The sequence below is a fragment of the Diachasmimorpha longicaudata genome, chromosome 5, assembly GCF_034640455.1.
Source record: "Diachasmimorpha longicaudata isolate KC_UGA_2023 chromosome 5, iyDiaLong2, whole genome shotgun sequence".
NCBI lineage: Eukaryota > Metazoa > Arthropoda > Insecta > Hymenoptera > Braconidae > Diachasmimorpha > Diachasmimorpha longicaudata.
Genome location: NC_087229.1, coordinates 3,475,382 through 3,503,105, shown reverse-complemented (window position 1 = coordinate 3,503,105; position 27,724 = coordinate 3,475,382). Strand labels below are relative to the sequence as shown.

The 27,724-nt window shown below is 37.2% G+C and overlaps 2 protein-coding genes across 6 annotated transcripts in view; both read left to right on the top strand.

The window, feature by feature from the left end:
• Positions 1-117: 117 nt before the first annotated feature.
• On the top strand, positions 118-6,611 carry LOC135162326 (autophagy-related protein 101). 4 transcript variants are annotated; one of them, XR_010298933.1, is made up of 3 exons: positions 842-1,153; positions 2,375-3,231; positions 6,593-6,611. XR_010298933.1 is itself a non-coding variant. In XM_064120671.1 (2 exons), exon 2 carries the CDS (start codon positions 2,384-2,386, stop codon positions 3,038-3,040), a length of 657 nt encoding a protein of 218 aa, XP_063976741.1. In that variant the 5' UTR covers positions 118-821; positions 2,375-2,383; the 3' UTR covers positions 3,041-6,567. The 4 variants fall into 4 exon arrangements, 2 of the variants coding, with proteins under 2 accessions (XP_063976741.1, XP_063976740.1); XR_010298932.1 differs by lacking the exon at positions 6,593-6,611 and adding an exon at positions 5,852-6,567; XM_064120671.1 differs by lacking the exons at positions 842-1,153; positions 6,593-6,611 and adding an exon at positions 118-821 and having other exon boundaries at positions 2,375-6,567.
• Positions 6,612-8,082: 1,471 nt separating this feature from the next.
• The window catches only part of LOC135162317 (prolactin-releasing peptide receptor-like), a 41,171-nt gene continuing 21,529 nt past the window's right edge, over positions 8,083-27,724 (top strand). The window contains exons 1-3 of one of the 2 annotated variants that reach the window (XM_064120648.1): positions 8,083-10,628; positions 15,092-15,370; positions 16,313-16,434. In XM_064120648.1, the coding sequence (XP_063976718.1) occupies positions 9,681-10,628; positions 15,092-15,331 (1,188 nt within the window). In that variant the 5' untranslated portion in view covers positions 8,083-9,680 and the 3' untranslated portion in view covers positions 15,332-15,370; positions 16,313-16,434. Of the gene's footprint in view, positions 10,629-15,091; positions 15,371-16,312; positions 16,435-27,724 lie in introns of those variants that run through there. The other variant, XM_064120647.1, reaches the window with a different exon arrangement.

The window sequence follows — 27,724 nt, the reverse complement described above, 5'->3', positions numbered from 1 at the left end:
AATACCTCCCTAAATCATACCTTATTCGAGGCATTTGCAAGTAGTGGCCTCTGTGTACTACATTTTCCATTAACTCATAATAGGACGAAATAAAAATTATTGAACTACAAAACGTCCCTATCAATATGGAGTGAAACTATCGAAAAATATTTTTTTCTACTGATCTGTCGGTCAAACTCATGTTGAATCTTCAAGTATTCATTTAAAAATCAATGAGAAACTAACGAACGATTGTAAACTGAGTACAAACGGGTACACAGCTAGTACAAACGATAGCATTAGTTCATTTTGCGATATGCAATCACTTGTCGGCTGTCTACATACGAATCTAGCTACTTCGGACTTAGCACGAAAATGGTGCGTGAATGTTCGTGCACAGCTGTTGTTTACCGACAAATGCGTGTCAAAGAAACTCTGTTGTGGATTGGCGGGTTCAAAGATTTCTCAGTCCGAATGATTCTATCGACATCGTGAAACGAAGTGTTAGTAAAATACCAAATACAGTCGATTGTCCCTGTTGGCAGTTAAACATGAATAAAAGATGTAAAAACCGATGGGAGAATTTATAATGGTGTCATCTTCATGAAATTCAACACAAACGTAACTAAAAACAGTGTTGTAATTGATTGGTCAAGCAAGGCTAGGAGAGAAAAAAATATACACGAGCAATCGATGGCTGGGAGAAAATGATTGAAAACGTGCCAGTTATGAGTGACCAGGGAAATTGACCTAAACTAGAGTTTCTCACTTGTTGAGAGAAGGCTAACACATGATACGCTGGCTCGTCGCATTCGTTGAGGAACAATCGAAGGGACACTGAGGTAAGATACCTGAAAATCAACGGAATCATTCAATTACTGCAACGTCATTTTATCAGTACCTCAAACAAAAAATCACAAACACTGTTTTTGTTTTGTAACATCATTCGTTGTTATGTAAATAATTAAATTGGTGGGCTAGTTTTGTTTTGGATGTGTTTGTTTTGGTTCTCACATGTTTGTGGATTTTTGAGAGGGCCTGGTGGCCTTCCACTTACGAGATTGATTGAGGATGGGATATATTCCTGACTGGGAAATTCATCAAAGATTTGGAAGTGAGGTCATCAACGATGAGGCAGGACAGAACCTGCATGAATGTTTTATTTTTACAATGTGTAAGCGCCTTGGAGCTACTGTTTTGGTTAAGCTGTTTGAAGTTTTGAGGTTAGAAGTTGGGTATTGATAATGCTCGAAAACAGGGTTCACCATAAGGATATCTGATAGGGATAGTTTATGCACATTTTTCAAGTGTTGAGATGAAATTTGGAGAAGAGGAGAGTCAAGCACTGCACCTCATAATTACGAAGTAATTTTTTGGGAATATATCCTGAGTCTGTGGGTTTAGAGACAAATACTCTTCCCTTTCTTTCTTTCTAATAGCATGAAATATATTTTCCCATTTTGTGGAACAATCGTTCTTAGCTGACGTCAAAGTAATGTAACAATTTTGGAGCCAAAGCACCGCTTGTGTTATTTGGAGATACTGGGCGCTCCAATGAAGATTCACTACAGAATCCTTTATTTTTATAACTTATCTTAAGATATATAACTAATTTTTTTGACTAGCTTTGTGCTAAAAATTCTTGTGAATTCATTGATGGTTTTCGGTATTTTTCGGGCACCTCAGACCCTCAATCATTTGGGACTTTTCCAAGAGCCCGGTAGACAGCCACCTGCGACACTATGTACCTCTGCCTCCCCTCTCCAGATTCAGGCCTTTCGGCTCATCTCACATTTAAATAGCCAATCAGACACCTTGGGCCTTTTTCCCCCAATATCTCCGATCCCTACTACGAACCCTCCGAAGATCCCTACTGCGAACCCTCCGAAGATCCCTACAAATCCTCTGTACTCCGACTCAAACAGAAGACTTAAGAAATTATCTGTTCCGAAATTTGGGTTTAAAAATTAAGACGTGGTGATCTTGTTAAATAAGTTAATTTTCATTGAACCGGAATCCAGCAGGCAGGTGACAATTTACGTATACAAAATATACTAGAAAACCTTCGCCAATCCGTGAGAAAGTTTGATTGGAATTTTCCATAAATTCAGTAGGGACTCTATTAAAATTCCAGTCAAGTGTCAGTTAGAACACCCCAAGAGCTTGAAAGATATCAGGTACTTCTCGAAAGTTAGGTTGCTTAGCAACACCTGCAGGTAGTTCCGCAGCATTAAAATCCCGAGCGTTCGCGCTAGGGCTTTTGTGTTAAAGTGCATGTAAATGCTGCATAGCAGGGCAATTGGGTGGACATATTCTGCTTATTTTCAAGCAGGAGAAGTATTTAGGGGACTATTATGAACAGCGATGTTAATCGACTTGTAATTTTTTTCTTCAGGTGACCACAATGAATGCGAGAACACAATTGTTTGAGCTGAGCATGGAGGGTCGTCAGGTTGACGAGGCAGTAGCCTCGATATTCCACAGTGTCCTGTTCCATCGGAGTTTAGGAAAATTCAAGTACAAACAGGAGGGCAGTTACTCAGTGGGAACAGTGGGCTATCAAGACGTTGACTGTGATTTTATCGACTTCACTTATGTTTGCTGTTCCTCGATTCACCTTGATCAGACACTGAAGAGAGAAATCTCTGGATTTTCCGAGGCTTTGAGATCTACCGACAGTCCTGGTTCAGGTCAAATATCCCTAGAGTTCTTCCAAAAGAAGAAAAATCGTTGGCCCTTCCAACCTGAGTGTATACCCTGGGAAGTGTGGACAGTACGTTTAGAGTTAATAAAACTAGCTACTGAACACGAACGACAGATTTGCAGGGAAAAAGTTGGAGATTTATTGACTGACAAAATTCTGTACATAACTGAAGTAATGAATCGTCACGATTATCTCCCTAAAATGCCCAATCAAGCTGAACTGGATCTCATATTTGATACATCTTACCCAGATATTCAGCCTTATCTATTCAAACTGTCATTTACAACATCAGGACCACCGAGCACAACCATGGGAAACACAATGAAGAAACTAATTAAGGAAACTCTGTCCATTTAGTCGAGCATTCATCTCAGCTTAATCGGAATTTGGTAGTGAAGTGGTAAATAATGGAGAGATGAATTTAATGTGAATTGGCATTCTATTTTGAGAGATATCTCGAGACAGTAGAAGTCGGGAGTATTTGGCGAAGGACTTTCTATGAAGAAATTGGTGAATTTGAAAAGAAGATGTCTTGTAGGAGCAAAGTGGTATGATAAACTAAGTCAATTCCCATTGAATATCAATCTTGAATGGATATTTTCCCAGTCTAAGATACCGCAAGCTGTTCGTATGAACTTTTGCAAATTTCAATGAGAGATGAAAATCTTTACAAGATTCACTGCAAGATTAGTGAACTTCCAGAGATATTTTATTTCAATTTTTCTATTTTTCATTCTGCCATTCATGATGGCATTGACTGTTATAAAAGTTTATATCATAGAACATTTTTAATTGTTATAGAGTGTGAAAGGAAATTACGAATAAAGAACTGTTAAGTTACATGTGGCGTGAATGAATGCGTGGAAGAGTCAGTGCTAACATAAATTGCAAAATGAACATGAAAACAGAATAAAATTGAAATAAAATAAATTCAGGTCGGTCAATCAAACATCTAAAAACCACTAAATCGTCTGCAAAGTTTCCAAATACTTGGTTGTCCTGAAGTTGATTTACACTGACCACTGGGCCTGTCACAAGTAGAAAATGAAGGGATCACGTCGCTCGATAAGTAGAAAAGAAATAAAAGCACAAGTTATTGTAATATTTTTAAAGTGAAATGACATGATGTGATCTCTTCGTTTGCTGTGCATGATAGGGACCCAGAGTGCAGTATTCGAGGTCACGTGTCACGCTTTAAACTGATAATTACTCCGGTCACAAAAAACTTGTCAGACTGATAATTTTCTTCGAGCTCATCAATAGCTTCTGAAAATTTTGACGGATATCTTCCGCATTTTCATAAAGTGTGTAACGTATCTACCAGCACCGCACTTTAATCGAGCAGAAGGTGAAAATAAGAGAAATGTACGGTTTTTCTACGATTTTTTTCTGCAAAATTAATTTCCATTTCAGAATTCAAAATTGCGTTTAATTTCCGCGCAGCACTATGCACTTTAGTTATTCCATGTACAATCAGTCAACAACTAAGCCTCACCCTCTTGGAAATTGATGATCATTTTTCCAGACGCGGGGCTTGGAAAAGGCGATTTTGTTGTTGGAAAAATTTTGTTCAAGCCACGCAGGGGAAGACATATGACCCTCCCCTACGTACTTGCTGTCCTTGCCTCTGGCTCGGATCTCAATCTTGTACGTGGGGAATCATTATCTGTTCTCTACGGCTAGGCTTGAAATCTACTATTTCCCCGACTGGGGGGCTGGAAAAATTATTATCATAATTTTTTCCAGATTTTTGACATCTCACTTCAGAGATATGATTCTTCCTCAGTTTCCTCGTTTTTCTTCAATATTTCAAATTCTATTTACTCAATTATTATTTTCCAAAAATAACGCCGTCGGCTTTTGAAAGTACGAGAGTCAGTCATTCAATCATGCGGCGTAGAATAATCATTTTCATACCATCCACGAAAGATTAGCTGCCTCGAATTTGCATACTGTCACTTAAAAATGTATGCTACGTACAATCCTTTCGTCCGATTTTCAATCAATTTGTAATCTCTTCGGCTGCGTATTTTCTGCAGCGCTGGGACATTTAGTTCATTGTACCCAACGGTACCGTAATTTTTATAGAAAAAAGTCCTGTATTTTTTCCCCGTGAACCCAGCATTCCCTGAGCTACGCAACAGGTCTTTTGATATTTTTTCTACCATCGAATATGTTGAAAAATCGAATAAGGAATGACACAAAATTCATCTCTCTTTATCACTTCGTTGCAGAAAGCAATATAAACATAAGAATATTGTAAGGTTTTAATGCGAAAAACTCATCGATCTCACCATGAAGTTTTACATATAATCTCGATAAACCTTTCATCAATTATTCGCGTGTAAAGATATAAAAGTCCTAAACTACTGGATAAGATCAACTGATTAGTACAAATCGTAATGAGAACTGTTCCCTCTCTAATCACTGCATAATATTGAACAGAATACCAACAACAAAATAACGACAAATTTTAATCAGAAAATTCAAATTTATATAAAATATCATGGCGATGGAAAAGTGACATAAGTATCTCGCTGCCTAAAACACTTCCATCATCGACACATTAAGGTGTACGTCTAGCTGTATAAAAATTTTAAAGAGTTATCAACAATTTTTTTTTTATTTGTTCCTCTCTCCATCGTGATTTTTTTCCTCCTTAGTATCTATCTGTAGACAGCGCATCTGCCTTGGTCGAGCTCTTGCAAGTGTAGAATTAGGTCAATAGCATCGGCTTTGTTTATCCTCTCGCGAGAGGAAGGAGGAGAGGAGAGAGAATTTCCACTATAAGCGAAAAAGTTTTTGAGTGTAAAGTCAAACTATTGAGACGTAAGGAAAGTGGAAAAATACAGGGGAAGAAGGAAAGTCAGAAAGAAGAGTGGGAATGCTGAAGCATTCCTGTTTGTATATAGATGTCAAAGATGTACACATAAAAACATATATGCAGATATATATATACATATAAATAATGATTTTCGTTGTCAAGTGGTAGTAGGAGGTTTTTTAAATTAAATTTCCGTTTATTTTTACGACATTTTAGGAGTCGAAAATGAGCAGGATTTTTCACGAGATATTTTCAACTCAGGACAAAAAACTGTTTAATTTTAATACTAATAAGAGATTTTGTAGATAGCCAGCTAATTGGATTGCTATTGTTTTTTTTTCTAGTGAAAGTGATCGTAAAACGTCTATTAAAGGACAAAAAGTCTCTTGGCTCCAGCGATATTAGCATAATAATGAAGTTTTCAAATGGAAAAGTTTGTCATTTTTTGGAATTGTCTCTATTTTCACTTGACACCGCATTTTCAAGGCAGCGCACGTGTGTGATAGCCCCTGTGGAATGTAATTTGCATACAGAGTAGCAATCGAAACCATTAAATCAGTAGAATAGAGTCAGTACTAAACGAAAAACTGTCTCTTGAATAATTTTTTTCCATAAACTATCATCACAATTCATTAATAGGTGCACGTATTATATTTATTTTCTCATTTAATACAAAGTGATCTTTATTTAGAGAAATCGTTGTAGACTAACTTTTTAAATTACGATCAGCCCTCGCCAGACTGATGATGTAAATAATGTTTTTGCGTAATCTAATAATGAGTGGATGTGATCAATCAACGAGCAATTTTAACTTAACTCTCGATTGCACAGATATAGGCAATTGTAGTCCATTGTTCTATTGTAAGGAATCGAAGATTATGAATATTTCTAATTGACGGAGAATCAAAGCATTATAAATATTATTATAAATAAATGAGTGTGAATGGTTTTTTTTCGGCGGGATAGTGCTTTTACAATATTGAAAGGAGTTTAGGTGTTTGATTATATTATTTAAATATAAATGTACAGAAATGAATAATAATACAAGATTCAAATTGAATATTTCATGTTTTATTTATTTACAGTCCACGGATTTTTCATTCGAGTGGAGATATACACAGTCCCAACGAATGTCTAATGAATATTTACCAAAGGATATAAAGAACAACTAAAAAAACAAATTACGAATCAATAATTCGTGTTAAAAATTGGCAATATTTCCCAATGCTAATTGTTGCGTCCTTCATCCTGTACTATGTACTTTTTTCACTAATGACTCTGTTTAATGAGCGAAACTACAGCCATTAATTCAACAACCACCTCTCCTTTTTCCTGTTACGCAGTAAAAGTCTTTTAGTTCGATTTATGAACAATTTTCCTGCAATTTCCGGTGAGTAAATGACAATTAATGTAATGCAATCCATTTCTTTCACGAGTATTAAATGTATTTTCGTTTTTTTCTCAACTAAATGAGCTGAAAAACGTAAGCATTTCCTCAGTCGACCATGCTGTCTTCAATTCAAATGGAATCATCTCTGATCTGGAAAATTTATTTAAATTTGGAAAAACCTGTGATAATGGCATGAATAACAAATCATTCAAATTATCTTCATTATGCTCAATCACAGTGCTCTCATTCCATGAAAAATTCGTTCGAGAAGTGCAAGGACTGTAACAAATTTCCCAGGGACTACTCAATCCAGGAATCCTGTCGATGCTCCGCGACACTGATGCCGTTTTCGACGAGATCTGTTTACATTGGAAGGGGCGGAAATAATGGAACCTTCTTTTCGAATATCTACAAAAACATGGAAAAATGTTAAATGAGGAGAATAGTTGTCATTCATCAACGAGTAAAGAGGATCAGACTGTTTTAGTAACATTGAGGAGAATACTCTCTTGAAATCGTGTGAGTAATTTAGTATTTTTCTTTCTTGTAAAATCACCCTTTGACAATGTTAGCTAATAATCAGACTGTGTGTGTGTTTCTTTCTCTCTCAGATTATTCCGTCAAATATCGTGCGGAATCTAGCGTCAAAATTGTCGATAAATGTTGTCATAAATATTTCTAAATACTTTCATAGAGCAAAGAGGTATTCTCTCCTAGTAAATATCGCACGGCTTCATTAAACGCGCTCCACGCGATCAAGCCCGTTATATTCTAAAATGTTAGCTCTTATTAAACGTGCAAGTTCTTATGTAAACCCCTGTAAACGTGGATAGTATTTCTCTGATTTTCACAAGGATATATCACCACCTTGATCCTGATTTCGTTAATTACCCTCATTTTCACCGATAGCTCAACAAGTACTGTTTATTGGGGGAATTGCATCCACCGCTCAGTGAGGGAGGTCGGCGAGGGTGAGGGACGGAAAACAACGGTGAATAATCACATGTGTATAAAAAGTAAACTCAGTTGGGTGAGCAAAGACACATCTCATCAAGAGAATTTGGAGAACTGTATTATGATGTACCGCCATGAAGGCGTGATGTATCGGATACGCTTGCGCGAAAACTCCCCCAAAGTCCTCGAAGTCGCCTGGACGGTTTTCACGATTCAGTCGGCAAGTGATATTTGAACATGTTCCATCACCGGTTCCCCAACTGCCGCGACTAAAGTGAAAGTGTAATTGATACATCGAAATTAAAGTCAAAAGCATAAAAAAAAAATTACTAATTTTTCATGCATTTTATTGAAGGGGAAAAAATGTATATAAAACATAAAAATGTATCGGGCGTTTGGTCCGGTAATTATTCATTAAAATGCCAGCTGCTCGAAAGTTTGAAGTAATAAAAACTTCAATCTTAATGAGGGGATTGCTAGAGTTTGCCATTAAAAGTTGACAAAGTGTCTCAGTTTACCAGAAGATTGAAAAATACAAAATGAATGCTAATAAACCGAAGAACTAGAGGAGGAATTAAACCACTACTGACACTGGATATTTATTCTAGTTATGTGATTGAGTGTGTTGAACAAGCCAGTTTTCCGCTTGAAAAAAAATAAATATCAACTCTTATCTGTTTTCCGAAGTTGTGAACTTGTGTTAAAACCTTATGTTGTGGGGTGAGGAGATACGGGTATAAAGGTGCTCCAACAGGTGGTCATAATCCAGCGCACACGATTCTCTACCCACGTTCAATGTACTTGCTGTACCTCGAGACAATCACAATTCTACGAATTATCACAATTCATTTCTTCGCGAATTAGCTTCTGCTTATTAAATTAAATGTCAAAAACATAAGCCAGAAGCAGAATTGCTTGGAGAGTTCCATTCGTTGGATAAACAATGGAACACTTGTAGGATTGTAGAAAATTAATTAGGAAAATACGAGTGATGAGAATGATATCATAGAAAGTGGAAAGAGCAAGCGAAAACTGAGACGAAAAGTTTACCAGTAGAGAAAATTTTATCAAGAGCTTTGTGAGCTTTGCGTAATGGAATTTTTCGTAAACTTTTTTTAAACTTTTTCCAATCTTCTGTGAGAAGAAATCTGAATTTTATTCAGTCAAAGAATTCATATTATGTGTATAAGCAGCATAAATAAGATAAAACCGATCAACACTTGTAAGACTGTAGAAAATTGATCATGAACGTAGAGTTAAGTAAACTAATAGTCTTGACTATGATGAGATCAAAGAACGTTGGTCGAAGGAGCTCTTTCTAAAAGGACTCTGTGAAGGAGAATGGCGGTAAAGAGCGTTATCATTAGTTATGTCGACCTAAAGTAGACTACACACCTTTAGAAAGCTAAAAAGCACAGTATCATAAAGCGTGAAAGGAACTAAACGAGAGGGAAAGGTCTTTCCCCTAAAATACCCCGCACACCCAAACTTAGATCAACTTTTGACAACCCCCTCGCCCCCGCCACCCGGTCGCCTCAAATCTGTGTGAAGAAGTCTCAAAACTTCTATTCACTCTGAGACGCTTGTGAAGAGGACAGTGACACTCCAGAATACAATGACGAATACTGTTTATGAAGGAGACAAATCCGATCGATACATGGAGAATCCTCGAAAACGAATTTACAATTAGGCCACGACCAACAACCTCACCAGGTATGAAAACCTCTGGATGATTTCTCTTGGAGAATAATGGTCTTCAGAGTCTCGGCGAAATCTTCAGCCAACGCCAAGTGCATCATCACATGTTCATATTGAAGTAAGACATCAAGATGACTCCTGAAGTGTTGGAAAATGAAACAAGTTTCCTGAATGGATCAACTGAGAACATCGTGGATGACTACCTAACTACGAACATTTGGGTCCAGGGTATTTTCTACTTGCTATACGCTGCAATATTCTTGATAGGGGTGTTCGGTAACGCCTTGGTCTGCTACGTAGTAGCTCGGAACACTCAGATGCAAACAGTGACGAACTTGTTCATAACAAATTTAGCCTTGAGTGATGTTCTCCTTTGTGTCCTTGCGGTTCCTTTCACACCGCTGTATACATTTCTTGGCCGTTGGGTGTTCGGTCAAACCCTGTGCCACCTGGTGCCATATGCCCAAGGAGTCAGTATCTACATCAGTACGTTCACATTGACGAGTATCGCAGTTGATCGTTTTCTGGTGATAATTTATCCTTTTCGTCCTAGAATGAAGATAAAAATTTGTGTGTGGGTGATATTAGGAATATGGGCATTTGCACTGCTGTTGACCCTACCATACGGTCTCTATATGACCCTGGAGGAGCCGTTCACGTATTGCGAGGAGCATTGGCCAAGTGTTCGGCTGCGAAAATTATTCAGCTCGTTCACTTCGATACTGCAGTTCGTTGTGCCATTCTTTGTCATTGCCTTCTGCTACATCTGCGTTTCCATCAAGCTAAATCATCGGGTAAGATCGAAGCCTGGCACCAAGACTGGTAAGCAAGAAGAAGTGGATAGGGAGAGGAAGAAGAGAACCAACAGAATGCTCATAGCCATGGTCGCTATATTTGGAGTTTGTTGGCTGCCATTGAACATGCTAAATGTCGTGGATGACTTCTACGCTGATACTAATCACTGGATGTACTACAGGTTGTGTTTCTTCATCACTCACTGGCTGGCTATGAGCAGCACGTGTTACAACCCATTTCTCTATGCTTGGCTCAATGACAACTTCCGGAAAGAGTTCACGCATGTATATATTTTTATTATTATATTGTTTAAGGGGTTGGAAGATTGAAGTGGTTGGGGAATGGAGTGGAAAAATCCCAGTCCAGCGCGACGGGCGGTGGGTCATTGTTTCTTTTGGCATTCTATTTCTCTTTTAATTTTTGTTAATATAACATAAATAGAAAAGGGGGTGGGTCAAGAGAGAGAGAGAGAGAGTTTTTTACCACTGCTGCTGCTGCTACTTCTCGAGAAGCAGCAATTGGGTAAAAGTGTGCCAAACATTTAATAAATTTTAAACAAGAGGGTTCCAATAAAAAAAAAGGGGTTTATTTATCTACCTTTCGTTTGTACGTGATTTTTCTGCGGTGCGTGGGATTCGATAGTTTCCTATGAGTATTATAAAGTAATGCACTGTGTTATTCACGTCTGGCTAGAAGTATATTTTTGGTTTTTCACGTTTCACAGCGAAATGAAAAAAAAATTGGAGAATTTGAAGTCATCTATAGCGCAGATGTCATATATGCAGAGATTACGAAATTCATAGTTCACTTCTATTAATAAAATTGAAGAAATAACCCAACAGCTCGATAATTTTGGAACAAAGGGAAATTCAGGAAAAAGTTGGAATGGGAAAACAGATTTGATTTTTGGTTGTTTTTTGGAGAAAGAACAATAATAGAACAATATTTATAATGAACATATTCTTTGATCCAAGTGATGCATCAGTTGATTCGATTAGTGAACGATTCCCCTTGTGGCAAAAAAAAAATCAATAAAAGTATAGGAACGCTTGCAATGTTGTCATCATTCACCGCTTGAATGATTGTATCTCCGCTGATTTCAGAAGTCTCACATTTTTTATCAAACATTCAAATTTTTCTCGTTCCTCCCTTTTAAAGGTAGGGTAGGTTAAAGTAGGCCACTCTGTTGAGTGTTCCCTCTCAGAATCGTATTTGGGAGAATTCGGTGAATCGAATGCTTGACTGAAAGCACCATCCCTCACCCCATGTCAAGGCACAATTTGCGACTTTGGAAGGGCCGGAAAGGCCAGAATGTCGACAATCAGAGTAAGAGTGGGAGATATGGCGATTTGTGGAACTCTACCCAGTGACCAAAGATTCCACCAAAGCAGCCACTTACGGTGTGCGCACTCAGCAGGCGTTCACTGTACATGACATCAAGGGACTAATAACTTCGTAGTCGAGTACTATACGCGTTCAAATTGTAGCTGATTTCGTATCATTATTTTCAGTTCGCTTAATCCAATTATGGCCCATAGTTTTTCGACAGCATCTTGACGGCAAAAGGCAATTTAGGAGACAAGAGAAGACACTTGCAGCAACGGAATGAAGATTATTTTTCTCCTTCGTCTTCAGTGATTTTCTTCTTCATTTTCGTTTAGCGTTCTTTTATTTGATAATTTCGTATAAGTTCACTGAGTTGGACTGATTTCAGTAGTAACTCGGCAAAGTTTAATGAGTAAATTTGTTACGGTTCGTACACGGAGAGAATTTTTTTATGAAAATACCTTACTGCTCTGTAAAAGTGTTTTATAAGTCATCGTTATCTCCCGTCTCTCTTGAAAATTTAGGAAAAATTAATAATAATGATCACATATTTTTCTGGATTAAAAAAATGTTATTCTAATTAAAATTAAATCACTCTGCTGATACAGCAAAAATTACTGAACTGCTACAATAAAATTTACGAAACATGATTTAATGAGAAATATCCAAGAAATTTTGCAGTGAAACGGTTGATTAGTTAGTACCAAAAAAGTTTAGGATTCTGGATTTATTTTCCGTGCGGAAGGAAATGAAATGACATTCGGGAAAAGTTGAAGGAAATATTTTTAATAGTAAATGAGTCATTCTAAGAGCACAAAATGAGAGCGAGCGCAGTAAATCAACAACTAGCCCACCTCAGTTTTTATCTCTTTATTTTTAGCCCCATCGAATCGAGGTCACTAATGACTATTTACAAAAAAATCAGAAAATACTTGCGGAGATTCGATGTATATAAATATAGGATATTAAAGCGCGAAGCCAAACATTTATAAAATGATTAAATATTTGATATTTCGGCTTGTTAACAGGGATAATTAAACTTTTGGTCGATCACAGGCCAAAATGCATTCGTTCTGCTCTTCTATTAGAGTTATAACTATAATGATGATGATGGTTATAGATAGAAATAGGAGTAGGAGGTAACAGTCGAATGATTACCAGGTGAATTTTTCTAAATAATAAGGTCTATTTATCTTGCAAGATATTAAAAAATGTTCCACTGAGATGCGCATACCACATACTTTATGTCCATCAGGACATGAATATTTAGCGAAACACGTACTTTTGAATTAACGTTGTGTATCCAAGGAGTTTCCACCGACAAAAAAATACTTCTGCCAAATATATTCACTTACCACACGTAAATGTAGATAAATATTTGAACAGGCTCTGCATAAATTTTCTTGCAGTGAGTTAATATACTTGGCAAAAGTATTTTTCCTCCATAAAGTGTCTAATTTCTGGAATTTATAAACAATCGAAACAAATATCGGAAAAATTCTTCATTTCGGTTGTTCTGGAATTGACTTTACGACGGAAAACAAATTAACGATTTAGTGATTGCGATGGTAACTATTATTTCCCATTTCTACATATGGAGTCAAGCTAATTCCACTAGGGAATGTCATATGAAAAAAATCATGTAAGCTATCGGGTTGGGTAGAGCGGAACGTGATACAGACGCAAACGAAATTAACGTAGTACTGGTAAATTACATTGCTGTCGGATGTGAGGTTTATAGATCTAGTTGAAAGGGAGGTCGTAATCGCATTCGTTGAAAATTCTGTTTACTTACCAATGAGTTTTATTATTCCAAGTTGCTTCGCGGACGGACTGAAAAATCGCATATAAATTACTCAGCTCGACACAGTGAATATGGTGCAATGGAAGCGTATGTGAGATTTTTTTGCATGCGGTAGAGGGCGAAGTACATAGAGAGAATAAAATAGTAAAATATCGTATATTGAAAGTGACATATTGTCGTTACATTACGTTACATATTTCCAGTTTCATAAGGATTGCTATGATCACGAGGGGGATGGGCGGTCGTTGTAGATTAATTGAACATATAGATTTTACGTGCACGAACATTGAAAGTTTTGACCAGGCAAATAAAAATTTTTAATGCAAAATGTTCTCAAATTACCGCTCAGCAAAAAAATTCGAATACCAGCACCAGAAATATTATCGAATTGCACGTCAATTTGTTTTTTAAAAATCCCGTGAAACTTGACAAAATATCTAGAACATATTTTTGGTTTCTTTGGTTTTAAAAATATAATTATTTAAAAATATATGGACAGAGTGTTCGTCTTGAATTTGATATTTTTTATACTTTAATTTGGTGAATTTATTATGAATTGAGTGATCGTGTGTTGAATTTATTTATGTTGATTACTTATCGCGTCCAAGATTTCTGACAGTAATTGTTATCAATATGGAGAATATGCTGACATAAGGGTCAAAATTATCCAAAAATTTATTTACGTAGTACTTGAACGACCCCTTGCACATCATAATGAAAAACAAGCAGGGGATGGTGAGCACATGACAGTGAGTATATACCACTGAGGGATGTCCTATTTTTTTCGTTATCAATCTACTGGTGATAGAACAAGATTTTATTTTTATTCCCACCTCGACGAGTTCTATAAACATACATTCTATGAAGGGGTATACCTATTTTTTTTATTTAAATAAATTTTAATCAAGTGTGCGGGTCGAAATAGAATGAGTCCAATTGTTTTTATTTTCCGGGTACCCAGGATACATCAATAATCAATCGATAAATCGATTAATTACCCTTCGATCTTAAAAATTGAAAAAAATTGACTTTGACAATTGAAATGTCTAGAAAGTTCTAGACGAATTGTTATTTTCCACAATGAAGACGTCTCTTTAGTCATTTTCGTCAGACACTGACGTGAATAGTTCTACCGTTTCACTATTCTTTAATTAATCATTCAAATTTACGCTTATACTTGGGTTTTGTGAAAGCTATTTTGTCCCTTACCACTCACTCTGTTAACAATAGACCAGCGGATAAAGGAACCTATACTTATCTATACGACGGAACTTTGGAAGTAAATTTTGGGGATATGAAATATGGAAAAATATCAATGATTCCAATACTTCTCTGCATCCTTTGAAAAAAAGAAAAACGGAGGTTTAATTTCTTTGCACTCATCATTCACGATCAATCGATTCCAAATAATTTATCATTTCAACGAGATACCTAATATTTAGTAAATATTTTCCTCTATTTACATGCCCTATTGGATTGAAAATTAGTGTCATTGATCTCTTGAGTGAAATAATATCGTTATATATTCGATTTGAATGATTTTCCATCAATCCAATTCAATTAATTTTTAAAAACTCAATTTTATCACGTATGATATTATTGGTAATTTCATTGTAGGTACTACCATTTATAAAACCGAGAAACACCACTCCACGAACAACTGAGGCTTACAAAAGTGAAAAGCTGTGCAATGGAAATGATACGGTACAGGAGAGTCTTTTATCGACTCTTGCATCAAGATCGAATCAAACCAGGGAGTCTATACAACTGGAATCAAGGCCAGTATTGACGCCTGTGTTTCATCCGACGGAGCTCACAATCAACGAGTTCACCGGTGTTGAAGATGCGCTTTTATAAGAGCAAATACCGGAGGCAAAACGTCATCAATGAAAAAATGTGAGTGCATTATTTATTTTGTCAGCAGTGTTGTTATTCATTCTTCCTTTGTGCTGTGATATTTGGAGAAAACTTGAATTTCATAAAACAGGGAGAGTCAAGGGAGTGAAACTAAGGGGAAGAGAACGGAAGAATTTATTCACTTCATTTCATTCTTCCTTTAAAGGAATTCCTTACGATATCGTGAAGGGGAAAATTTTGATTCGCATCGTATGAAGAAACATCGAGTGAACCACCTTCACAGGCAAAGTTGATAAACCAGATCGATAAACAAATTGATATTATGTTACATTATTATTTATGTCATTCCAGATTTAATACTCTATTTGGATGAACTTTTATGAACGATTGTCTTTTTCGAAATGATCAGTCTTTCATTTCAATTCCTAATTCGCGAACGTGTCAGTCTTTTGCATTTCTTGTCTGTCATTGTTTATTCATTTTTAGTCTTCTTCAAATAAACATTTATTCATTCAATGATGAATTATCGTAATTGAAAAGAAGCAAAAAGAACGACCAAATCAACTTGATTAATGTATGTTCTTCTGTCATTCATCGCAAGAAGTCCCAGTTTTGTAATTTCAATTGACTTTTGAATTATCTTGTTGGTGGATCATATTTGAAGATGATTTATGACAATCGCAAAGCAAAGACTTAGTGTAAGTACATAATCGGCTTATATTAAGTCGGAGCACCTAATTAGTCCGTACGTCCGACTCTTCATGACTGAGAAATTGAATTGATTCGAGTAAACAGTCACAAATCGCGTAGGTTTAACGCGTTTATTCAAAGCAACGTTGAAAATACTTCAAGATTTTCATCAAGCCAAACCCTTCTCTGATGAGAGCACCTATCGTCGACCATTTTTTTTTTACACGACTTCCTCCAATGTGTCTCCAGAGACCTAAAGGGGTCTGTTCGTACATAACGTAATATTTTCAGGGCAGAGAGGGAGTCGCGAGGTTCTTACTTTTTTTATGTGGCGAATCTATGGCACGAGAATCTTTTGTGAGGAGGGGATCAGAGTAGAAACATGACGGAAAAGGACATGGATTAAATGTGCGGATCAAGGGTAACAATCAAACGTAAGGATAAAAGGCAGGATGCACGGGGTGACAAATGTCTAGAAAATTAGTTTATCCGAGGGGAAGGAAAAAAAGTCGAGGGAGAAACTGAAAAAGTGATATCCCGTTCTGGAAAATTCATATGTGCCCTAATGTGTCTGAGTCATCCGGTAATTTTCCTATTTTGAAAATCTGGAACGACCACCATATTTTCTTTCTTCATTCATGAAACCCCCATAGTGTGTCAAGACGCATTTGGAAGGTTTCTTTTGTTTTTAATATGGGGGCAGAACGGAATCTCAGTAAAAAACACTATTCAGTAAAAATGAGGGAACAGTTTTGCATTTTTTCACGGAACTTTGCATATTTTTTCTGGACTTCTGTGGGATTTTTTCCTGAAAGTTCACTGAACAAGTGCCGAACTGTTCCATAAGATTGACAGAATATCGTTTTGTCTGGCAGCTTGCGGAAGAGGCAGGTAATTATTCAAGAATTTTTCTCCCTGTGTACACCTGAAAACACCCGCGTTCTACAACCATCTGCGTTAAGTGGTAATTTAGTTCAGCATGTTCGGGCTTCATCGTGTTCACGATTCACCCAAGCACCCACCTGCGGAGTCAAACGATGTATCCATCTTCCTCTTAGTGAGGTATTCAGTAGCGAGTGCCACATCTCCACCCTCTCATGCCTTTTGCCTGTCCTCATCTCGCTCAGTGATGTCGATCCTTTTTGCCGGTACTTTGTTCCTGGTGAATATTTCAATCGACTTCCTACCGCCTATGACACGCACAGCATCATCTCCTGCAGGGACATATACGCTGGGAACTCTGGGCACTCAGTCGGTAAACAGCTGCCACTTTGCGGCGAATCTCTGCAAAGCACTTCCGCCCAAATAGCGATGCGATAAGTGAGTACTGACGTACTCATCGACGAGAATAGAGCTCATCTCCTCTGTTTGGGAGCTCCAGTGTTGAGCATGAGGCGTAATGATCGCGTTTTCCACTTGGTGTTTGAGGCTGAGCCGGTCATCGATCATTGGCTCCAGGTTTCCAATGTACAGCTGGCATGTTAGCTCATAATCCACTAGTCGTATCGTCATTACCTCCAAGATCTATATTCCTATTCGTAATCAACACGACTGCGGATTTGCGCTCAGTCAGACTCAAATCATCTGAGTTCACCCAATCGCAGATCACCCCAAATCATTTCGAAGATAAGCTTGATGTTCTCCAGCTGTTTATTCATGATCATTGGGTGCCTGTGAGTGGATAGGAGCATCTATGATCAGACATATGAATAATTCGTTCCTCATCTTGAAATTTTGGCTAGTGACTGCTGCTACTGAAATTTAAAATTGCGATAAACTGCAGATCCATCAGTTCGACGTGTTCTGACGTCTATCGACACCTCGAATATTGTTTTTTACAAGTGCCATCATTGTTATAATTTTGTTTTTAATAATAGTCATCGCGAGCCATTTTATTTAATCAAAAAAAATATGCTGCTCCAGGATATCTAATTTTAAATTAAAAAATAGAAACAAGGATCAACACTTTAGATCACACGAAAAGGGAAAGGTTCTGTTCGTTCTTTGTTCTCTGTTCTGTTCAGAAAATCCATTCTATTTTATAAAAATTGCTACGTACGTGTATGGAGAGAGTGCGGGAATGAGGCCAGGAAGAACCGAAATCCATTTTTCACCGTGAAAATGGTAGAGTCGAGAGAGATTTGATATGCAGCTTTTATACGCCTTATGTCGCCCTTGTATTATTTTTTTGATGAAAGAAGTGGAAAAGATGATAAAAGAGGAGATAGAGCTGGAGAGATAGACATGGTTTCCAATTATTTACTCATGGACTCCAAAGATTTTTTTATGGATGAACAAAATGAATGAATTGATGCTCGTTCATTTCGTCGAATTAAATGTTATGAATTTGTTCATATTTATCGTGATTACCTCAATTTTTTAATGGAAAACAGCGATAAGTCACGTTAATTGTCGCTGGGGGCACACACAGTTCCATTATCATGTCTCTGGTTGAGTGCAATTATTATAGCTGCTGTTTTTTTTTTGTTCTTCCATGAGAATGATCCTGAAATATGATAAACACGTTATTTTCTGCTACACTATCCCCTAAAAATAAATGGTCATCAGTGCTCGCGGCAGAGCTGTTTAATTTGCACTGAAACGAGGGGAAGCTAACTCCACAATTATTGTTCAATCTTTCTCTTTGTTTTTCATTCGAGTTTACCATAATTATAGTAATCATTCAATGGGGATGTAAAGAGAGATAAGTCGAAAATTAATTTTAGCATTACTGTGCACATACTGCTAGACGAACAAGGTTGTAAATTTGTGAGATAACTTTTTGTTGGAGAATCTCTGGACTCGAAAGAAAATCACTTGACATTTTGTTAGCCCGTGCACCCAGACAGCTTCTGTATCGGTAATGGCATCCCTGCATCCTGCGAGGACCTCGTGAGCCGCCATAATATCCTTCAGAGTAATCGTGAGCAAAAATTATGATCAGATAGGAACATCGTTAAACTGATAAAACAACTCACATCACACGAGGCTCGTTAACTGTTGACAAATGGTAGAATTGGGTCCAATAAATATTCAATGATTGTCAACGAATGCCTTATTTGAATGACAAAAGGCAAGTCAAACAGTCGAAATCCCCCATCGAAAATTTATTGAAAATGTTTTAAAATCCCCGTATGAGAAATTATTTGTTTGCGTATCTGAACTTTCTCATGAATTTCCAAGGAAAATAAATAATTCAATAATAAATTAGATCTATCAAAATTTTATTTGGGTACCAGACTGCCCGGACATTTTCTGAAAACTCTACTAGGTCCAGAAATACGTTGGCAAGATGAACAGTAGAATCTTTGAACTTGTTCCTTAACTGCACACCTGAAGATTTCCGTAATTTATGTTATTTTCTTGAGTAATCGTCTTCACAATTTTCGGGAAAATATATCATCAGCGCTAGACTGCACCAAAGTTTTAAGGTAAATTTATCTTCGTGTAATTCCTATCTCCAATATTTGTGAGCGTAAAGTATGCTCAGCCATACAGACGATATTACATCCCGGATATTGAATATCTAGTTTATTATTTTTTTTGGGAGGAAAAGTACTCGGGGGAGATGTTAGGTTCTCTCCTGTTGTGATACTCACGTCAGAGAAATATAGGTGACATAAAAGCTGGGAGACAGTTCGGTCTTTCAACGTTGGATATGTCAAGTTTCGATATAAAAGGTGTCGATCCGTTACAACAAGGGACAATATCTGTCAATAACCTCAGAAATCCGGTGAGTAGCACTTTATCTTTGAATTTAACGACGCAAATGTTCAAATAGTTCATCGAGAAGGGAAAATACGAATTGTTATCGGCCTATTGGTCAATTGAGCGTCGATGTAATTATAATGGGAATTGAATCCCAATAACTTGGTAATTACCCGGAGTAATGGGTTTTTCCGATCGATATGTACACTGAGGATAGTCTGTAGACATTTTAGCTCCAATTTGGTCTTGATATCAATATTCTGAGAATTTCTCGTCAGTTTTCAACCAAAAAATGGTATTTAAAAAGTCGAAATTTTGTTTTGTAGACTGCACTAGTGAATATGGCGTTATAAGCGGATGTATTTTTTGACGATAAATTTGTTGAAGGATATATAGATAAAAAAATAGAAAATTGGTTCAAACCATCCAATTTTTATTCAATTGCAGCGAGAGCGAATAATAAATCGAGAGAAAATACGTGACTATGAGAACGATTGATTTCACATAAAACACAGAGGACCAATTACTCAACTGAGAAAAAACATTATTTTTGTCAAATATTCAATTGCCTGAGAGAAGTATTCACGTTCCACAAATTATATTTCTTGGATTGAGTCACTCCCAGAGGAGCTTAATTAGCTTTCAATGATAACAATCTCATTGCTCTTCAGCATAACTATATCGCACAGAACTTTGAATGAAATCCTTTAATTAATTTTATATTTATTTAAACTTCTGATTTTCCGGAGGAAATTTATGGCGCAATGTTTATACCGAGGTCGATGAAAATGGGGAAACTCATGATTATGCGAGTGTCTACAAACAATTGTGTGGCGCACTTGGGAACTGCATGAGATGCACAATCTTACGGTATCAGCTTCGCTGGGGCCCCAGCCGAGCCATGTTCAACATCAATTTTTCCACGTAATATATCGTTTTGCCTCTGTGTATGTACTTGTGAAGACAGAAATCTGTACAGAAAATGTCTACAATATTTTTCTAGGTGTACTCGTCTTGGAAAACCTTCTAGACTTCGTTGACATTTCGTTCGTTTGAATCGAGAATATTTTATACTTGATTTAAGTATCTACATTTTCCTCATAATAATAATGATTATTTTTCCCACCCAAATTTCAGCCAATAGAATTGCACCATTTGTTGATATTTTGTATAGCCTACCTCGAATATCAGCGATTATTTTTCCCATCCAAATCTTGGCCAATAGGATTGCACCATTCGACGTTATTTTGTATAGTCAACACGGTATTTCAGCGGATATTCTTGGAAATTTCACTGGAAATTTTGCATGTTGATATATATAAAAAAAAACAAATGTTGAAGTAACCCTCAATTGTATCTGACAGATTAATGGCAATTCGTTGAAAATTATGTCTCATGGTGCAATTCTATCGGCCAAGATTTGGATGCAAAAAATAATCCCCCGAATACCACTCGAACTTCGAAATTATCTGATATTTCCCTCAAGGTTCCCTACAAACAAATAAGCTTGTCAAGTTTTCCAGAAAAATCACTCGCGCTTCGCGCTCGTGATTTTTAAACTGGAAAACTTGACACGTTCATTTGTTTGCAACGAACCTATCGGGAAATATCCGATAATTTCGGAGCTCTTGTGGTATTATATGCGATAATTTTTTGAATATTTTGGTAAACAAACGACACTTAACCAAATAAACCTCTTTTCATGTCATGGCACAATTCTCTTGGCCGAAATTTGGATAGGAAAAATAATCCCCTGAATACCACTCGAGCTTCAAAATTATAGAATATTTCCCTCTAGGTTCCCTGCATACAAATGAAGTCGTCAAGTTTTTCAGGAAAAATCACGAGTGCGAAGCACGAGTGATTTTTTAGCCTGAAAAACTTGACTCCTTCATTTGTTTGCAACGAATCTATCGGGAAATATTCGATAATTTTGAACCACTTGTGGTATTATACGTATATGTATATATACGTATATAGTATATGTATGTGAGTATAATAATATACTCATTTTAAGTATATTTCATAGTTTGAGGATTTTTCTTTTCGTGCATGAGTGAACTTTAACGATTAAAACATTGAGTGTTAAATTCATAATTCATTATCATGTTCTCTCGAATTTCGGGGAATGGAATTACGTAAACAATTGAGTGGGATTCTATTGTTCCATACATCGAAGTATAAATGAAAACGATCGATATCATAGACACCTGCAGATGATTAAACGCAAACAATAATATACACATTTTCATCACATTCGTCATCATCAAAATTTTCTCGCCAAAAATTATCAACGTCCATTTCTGTACACAAGCTGATCGATTAAATCGCCAACATAAAGTGTAAATTTCTTGATAATTATGTCGTGTTGAATCATCGGTCTCAACGAATTGGTTCTCTCCACCTCGTGCTAATTACCACGCTAAAATCGTTGATTGGCCTAATCTACATCACTGCATTATACGATTCCATTTGTGCCCACTGATAGCGATAAAATGCAGTGTTATCGCTTCGATTGACATTCGGACACTGAAAATACTATCCTTTACAATCGACCCACCTGGGGATTCGTCCAGACTGTACCATGTAGTACCTGGTTTTTTTATCGTTGAAAATATCCAACAATCAGTTGGACGGTAATAGAAAAATATTGTTCAACGGATGTAAAGGTACCTGTATATTAGATATTGTGAGTAATGGGGGTTGCGAGGACGAAGTCAAGGGTGACTCCCGGGGGATGCTGAAAAACGCGAGTTAAGTCCATGAATACACACGCGACGGTGGATTGGAGCGACACTGGAGTTACTGATGCCCTGGGCCAGTAGTAAAACGTTAATGTGCTCCGACATTCGTAAAATTGACATATGCGATAAATATCGCATTTTTTTTTTCATTTTAATTAACGAAGGGATGAAGATCGGATAGAGTTTCGGGATAGGGAAATGGGGTAAATGAGAGGCTGGGTGAATTCAGAGTTGACAAGATTAATAAGCTACATATTTTACAGATGGAACCAGCGCTACACGGAGAGAAAAATTCCTGAAAAATTACCTACCTCTCCTTAATTCACCAGTCAGAACAATATTCGGTAATAATTACGGAAGACATTTTTTCGTCAATTCAATGCTTCAAAACAATTCTTGGGAGTGTTCTACTTGATTTCGTCCCTTTAGACTCGAATAATATTCAAAAATTCAATTTTCCGTGTCGATTCAAAGGGAAAGAATGTTAATTTACTGGTACGATGAGCACCTCTCGCGGCGAAACAGCACGTGAATAAGGAAGGGCTCGTAAAAAATATTGCTAGGGAGAGAGAGAGTGAGAGAAAAGATCTTTCAATCAATTATGTCCAAGTAACATTTTTCTTTATGCTTTGTCATCTGTCCCCATCCTCACCCCTCCCTACTTCTGTCCTTCTCCACAGCTTTACTTTCGTTTTATCTTTCCTTCCAATAGCAGTTATTCTCGTACAAATTGTTTGAATTAAGCTTTAATGAAACTTTCCCCCCCTCCTCTACTTTTTCTGTTTATTCTGATGTTTCTCCCCGCTCGCTTATGACTTTTATCATTTCATCTGTCATCAGTGACTTCAGATTTCGTATCTTGCGTTGTATTTGCGAGTGAGGGTTGACAAAAAGCGGCTGAAATTCCTAGCGAAAAGGGAACGCAATATTTTTTTATCTCAGATTTGCTCCTCTCCACACAAATACTTTCACTCGGAGCGAGAGCTCCGAAATCATGTCCGGGTAGTCACTTACCTGAGCTGATGAAAATTCATTAGAAACGTTGGACAGGCATCACGCGACCCTTGCAATTGTCAAGATAATCGAAAAGCAGGTGAATGATTGTTCTTAACGGTTTCGACCATCGCATTGAACATGCGACCAGTTGATTGTGAGATCTCCTCGTGCCGATCAATTTTAATTATGACCGAATAGATGAATATAACTCGAATTATAATATTCAAAAATGTAAGTAGTTGCGGCCTAGTCAGACAGGCTGAAAGAAAAATTAAGAAATTCATTATTAACTGATATCATTAATCAGTAGTGAAGTGGGGGAGGGAAATAATTTGGTTTATCGTTGAATATCTCCGAATCGAGAAAGAGAAACAAAGAAATTTTTATAATTACATTATGCTACACTCACTTGGATGTGGACATCGTTCATTGATAGCGCTGAGTTCCTTCCTGGGTGGTTAGGGGAGGGGCCAATTGTGCTGATTCCGAAAAAGAGAGACTTGTCTGAGCCAGCGAATTATCAGCTAGTCACGTGCCTGAATACTTTCTACAAGCTCTTCACAGGAGCCTTGAATGAGTCTGTCTTGTACGACATACAATCAGTGTCGCAGCTGATTTATGAGCAGTTTCGGGTGAAGCGGTCGCTGTCGAGATGAATGGAAAGTCTACATGTCGAGAGTCGTGCATTGTTCGATTCGATTCAGTATCATATGGTCACTGTACCTATGGAGTGTGGTCGCTCAAAAGGTCTTCACTCTTCGCCGTGAATTTCCTTTCCCTCATTTTTACGGAATATTTTATTTTGTACAGGGGTAATACGGGTTATGCCTTTTGGGGACACAACAAATTTTATTAGGGAGTGAATAATCACGAGGTTTGTTAGGGTTCGGTATTTAATAAATGGATAACCTGATTTTTAATGAAATTTTTACTTTATTTTTAAAAACACATATTTGTTAAATGAATTTTTACACCACATGAATTTTAACGATTTGCGCGGAAATTAGTTTAAGGTTGATCCGGACTGTTTTAAATTTGGAAGGAGACTAGCCCTTTGGTCGAATTTTGAAACGTCCAAAGTGGAAAATTTGGGAAATTGGTGGGAGATTGTGTAGGAGGGGAGGGTCCGTTTTGGGACTCGACTGCTGGAGTAGGACGGTAAGGCCAAGTGCAATAAAAATGTCTCACGGAGGAAATTGATTTATTTTTTGGTAAAGGATGCTCATTTTAAATGTGTCCCGTTAGACAATGAGTTGCACAGATGTGTAGAAAATTGTGAACTACAAGAGGAGATCAAGATGAAACGATGATAACGTTTACGGCTAGACAAATTCAACTGCTTCCCAAAGTAGAGAACCGTAATAAAAAATTAAAGTAATGGATTTTTCTCAAGTTGTTTTCAATGAGAATAAGAATGAAATTTAACAAAATTAAAAAAATTTGATTTTCCCGTTGAACATAAAAAATGTATCGATTCGGAACAACGGGAGTAATTTTTGGGCGTAAAATGTATTGGCGGTTCCTTCTTTACTCACTTTACCGGTTATAAATCGGTAAAAGTCAGAGTTAAAAACCCAATATGTTTATTTTTTGAAATGTTGCGATAATGATGTAACGACATAGATTCCTGTGTATGACAGCAGAGGAACTTTTCCGTCAATGTATTTTCTCTACAACGGAGGGAGAGCTTTAACAGCTAATGGAGGAAAATCGATACGAGCAGTTAGAGCTTTAGCTGTGTCGCTAATGAAGAGTCTGCTGGAGGAATGAAATCAGGGAAAAGAGTTGAAACGAGAGGAGATAAGAGAACTGGTTTGCATTAGGAGTGGAGCGGTTATCGGGAATGATAAGAAGTGATTTCTGATGACAAAGGGCGAGTTAAAATCGATATTTTCAATGGATTTTCTTGGAAAGACTAGTAATGTCGTGTTCAACAATTAGGGGGAAATATAAAATGCACGTGATTCACGTAATGTTTTGTTTCCGCAAATTCTTATAATCTTAACATTCAAATAAATTCTATTCTTTCGCGATACTTTCCAATGTATCAATCAGATTTAGTATGATTGAAGTACCGTAGGCGATGGTGCATGTAATTGTCGGGATTAGAGAAGACATATTGACTCCTGTCAATAATTCCTGACATAAAGTCCTAAATCACTTTGTAAGCGCAATTTTTTAAGGGAAATGGCGCATGATATTTTCAGGGAAAAAAAAATAAGAGAGATATGGTGTGACTTTATTTAAACTAATACTGTGACTGCGGTAGAAACGGGTGTAAGTTCCTGTCTAAAGGTCTTCCCAGGAATGCTTAGGTTGACATCTTAACTCTCTGAGGCGAAAAAGTGTTTTCACCACTCTGCCCCCATCTTCCCCTGAGGCGCACCTTACACATCGCAGTGGGAGCTGCGATGTCAGTGTCGGCTTAACAAGGCCTCAAACAGAATAAAGTAATTCTCATCATGCCACACAAGGGGGAACTGCGGCATTCTGAAACGAAAACTGTTACATTACTGTACGAGAGGGTGAACACACCATTGGTCCACCGGGGACTTGTGTACCATAATTTTTACCGAATATTTGTCTCCGCGTTGATTTTAGGGCTCCACTTTTTTCGTGCATTTCGTTGCATTTTCCCCCATGCGGCGTTTACACTTGTAACATCAGTATTGGCTAACTAAGTTTAATCTTTCGAAGAACCTCAAATTTTTCGTAACCGCCTAGCCATTGGGTAGTTTACCTTACTAACTTCCTCTGTTATAGAGAAAACTTCCCCCATTTTCCCGCTCATAGTTCATTTCCTCCGTAATCATCCCATTCGTGAAAATCCAAGACTTGACTCAACTCTCCTCAACATTTAATCACATTTAAATTTAGCAACTAGTGCACTTTACCATCTTCCAAAACTCGAACGTACCATATTAAATCGTCAGATAAACCTGATGACTTATAAATGATGTAGATTTTATATACATGTATATGTATACATATACATTTGATATGTATGTATAGGAATGTCGTTGGAAATTTTTCCGTCTTCACTTAAATTGAAGAATTTTCTCATTTGCCTTTTGTTTATCCCGAACATTCTTTTTCACCTCAATTCTCTACTCTTATCCTCTCTCCATTTATTTCCGCCGCAATTCCATCGACTCTGGCGATTGCTCGATGACCACACCAGACTCTCTCTCTCTCTCTTTCTCTCTCTCTAGGTTATCGTGAGAATGAAGATTAAACTTCAGCGAATAAATTCCAAATCTTGCATATTCAGATTTTCAGGGCGATTGATTCACACCCAAGATCGTATCCCGTGAAGAGGCGAGCACCAGGCGAATTATTATTCACAATCGAAACCATCTGGTTTCAACCCAGGAACAAACTCTATATTACTTTGCCCATCCGTTGTTGTCCTTACTGGACTAATAACACCACCGTATCTCAATGCTTTGCCAGACGATAAATTCAAATTCAGTGAATGAGAAAGCGACAGGATAGAGAATGGAAAAAGCAGAGGGGATGATACCGTGCTATGTCTATGTATATCTACACGTACATATACATGCACATTTGTCCTTGAACCAGTGGCTCACGTTCCGATCTAATACGATTTTTTTGGCCAGTTTTATCAAATATAGAGACGTGAACATCTTTATCCAACGGCCTCGAGAGAGGAATCTAAAACTGAGAAAGTGAGAGAAGAAAAACCGAAGGTATTTGTGAAAAAAAAATTTTTTTCTCCCACTGTTCGCCAACTTTAGATGATAAATTAGTTTTGAAAATATTTGTTTGATTTTTGTAGCCTCTGGGACTGTTGGACAGGAACAAAAGCTTTCTCGCAAATCCTGTTACCTGTGAGCGCCGAAAATACACTTTTAATTAAAAAATATTTCCTGATTCACGAAAAATTGTTCAATAGTTAATTTTGTTGAAGAGAATTCCTGACGACTGGTTGTCACAAGAGCGAAAAAGTAAAATTTCGGTTGACATTCCCTTGGGACCACTGGAGTCGATATCCAGGGGATAACTCTCTGAAAAATCATGTGTGCGATGGAGGGTATGGGCCACTCTGGTGAAAAATCTCTTCAGAGTTACAAGGGTGGTGGCGAGGATGACATAGTAGGGTCATTAACCCTGAGAAGAAGACAAGCTGCCGACGAGGACATGGGCCATTTTCTTTATTAATACTTCAGGAGAATAGAGAGCGAGAGAGAGACAGAAAGGAGTCGATTGATCTAAGGATTTCCGAATACCGACA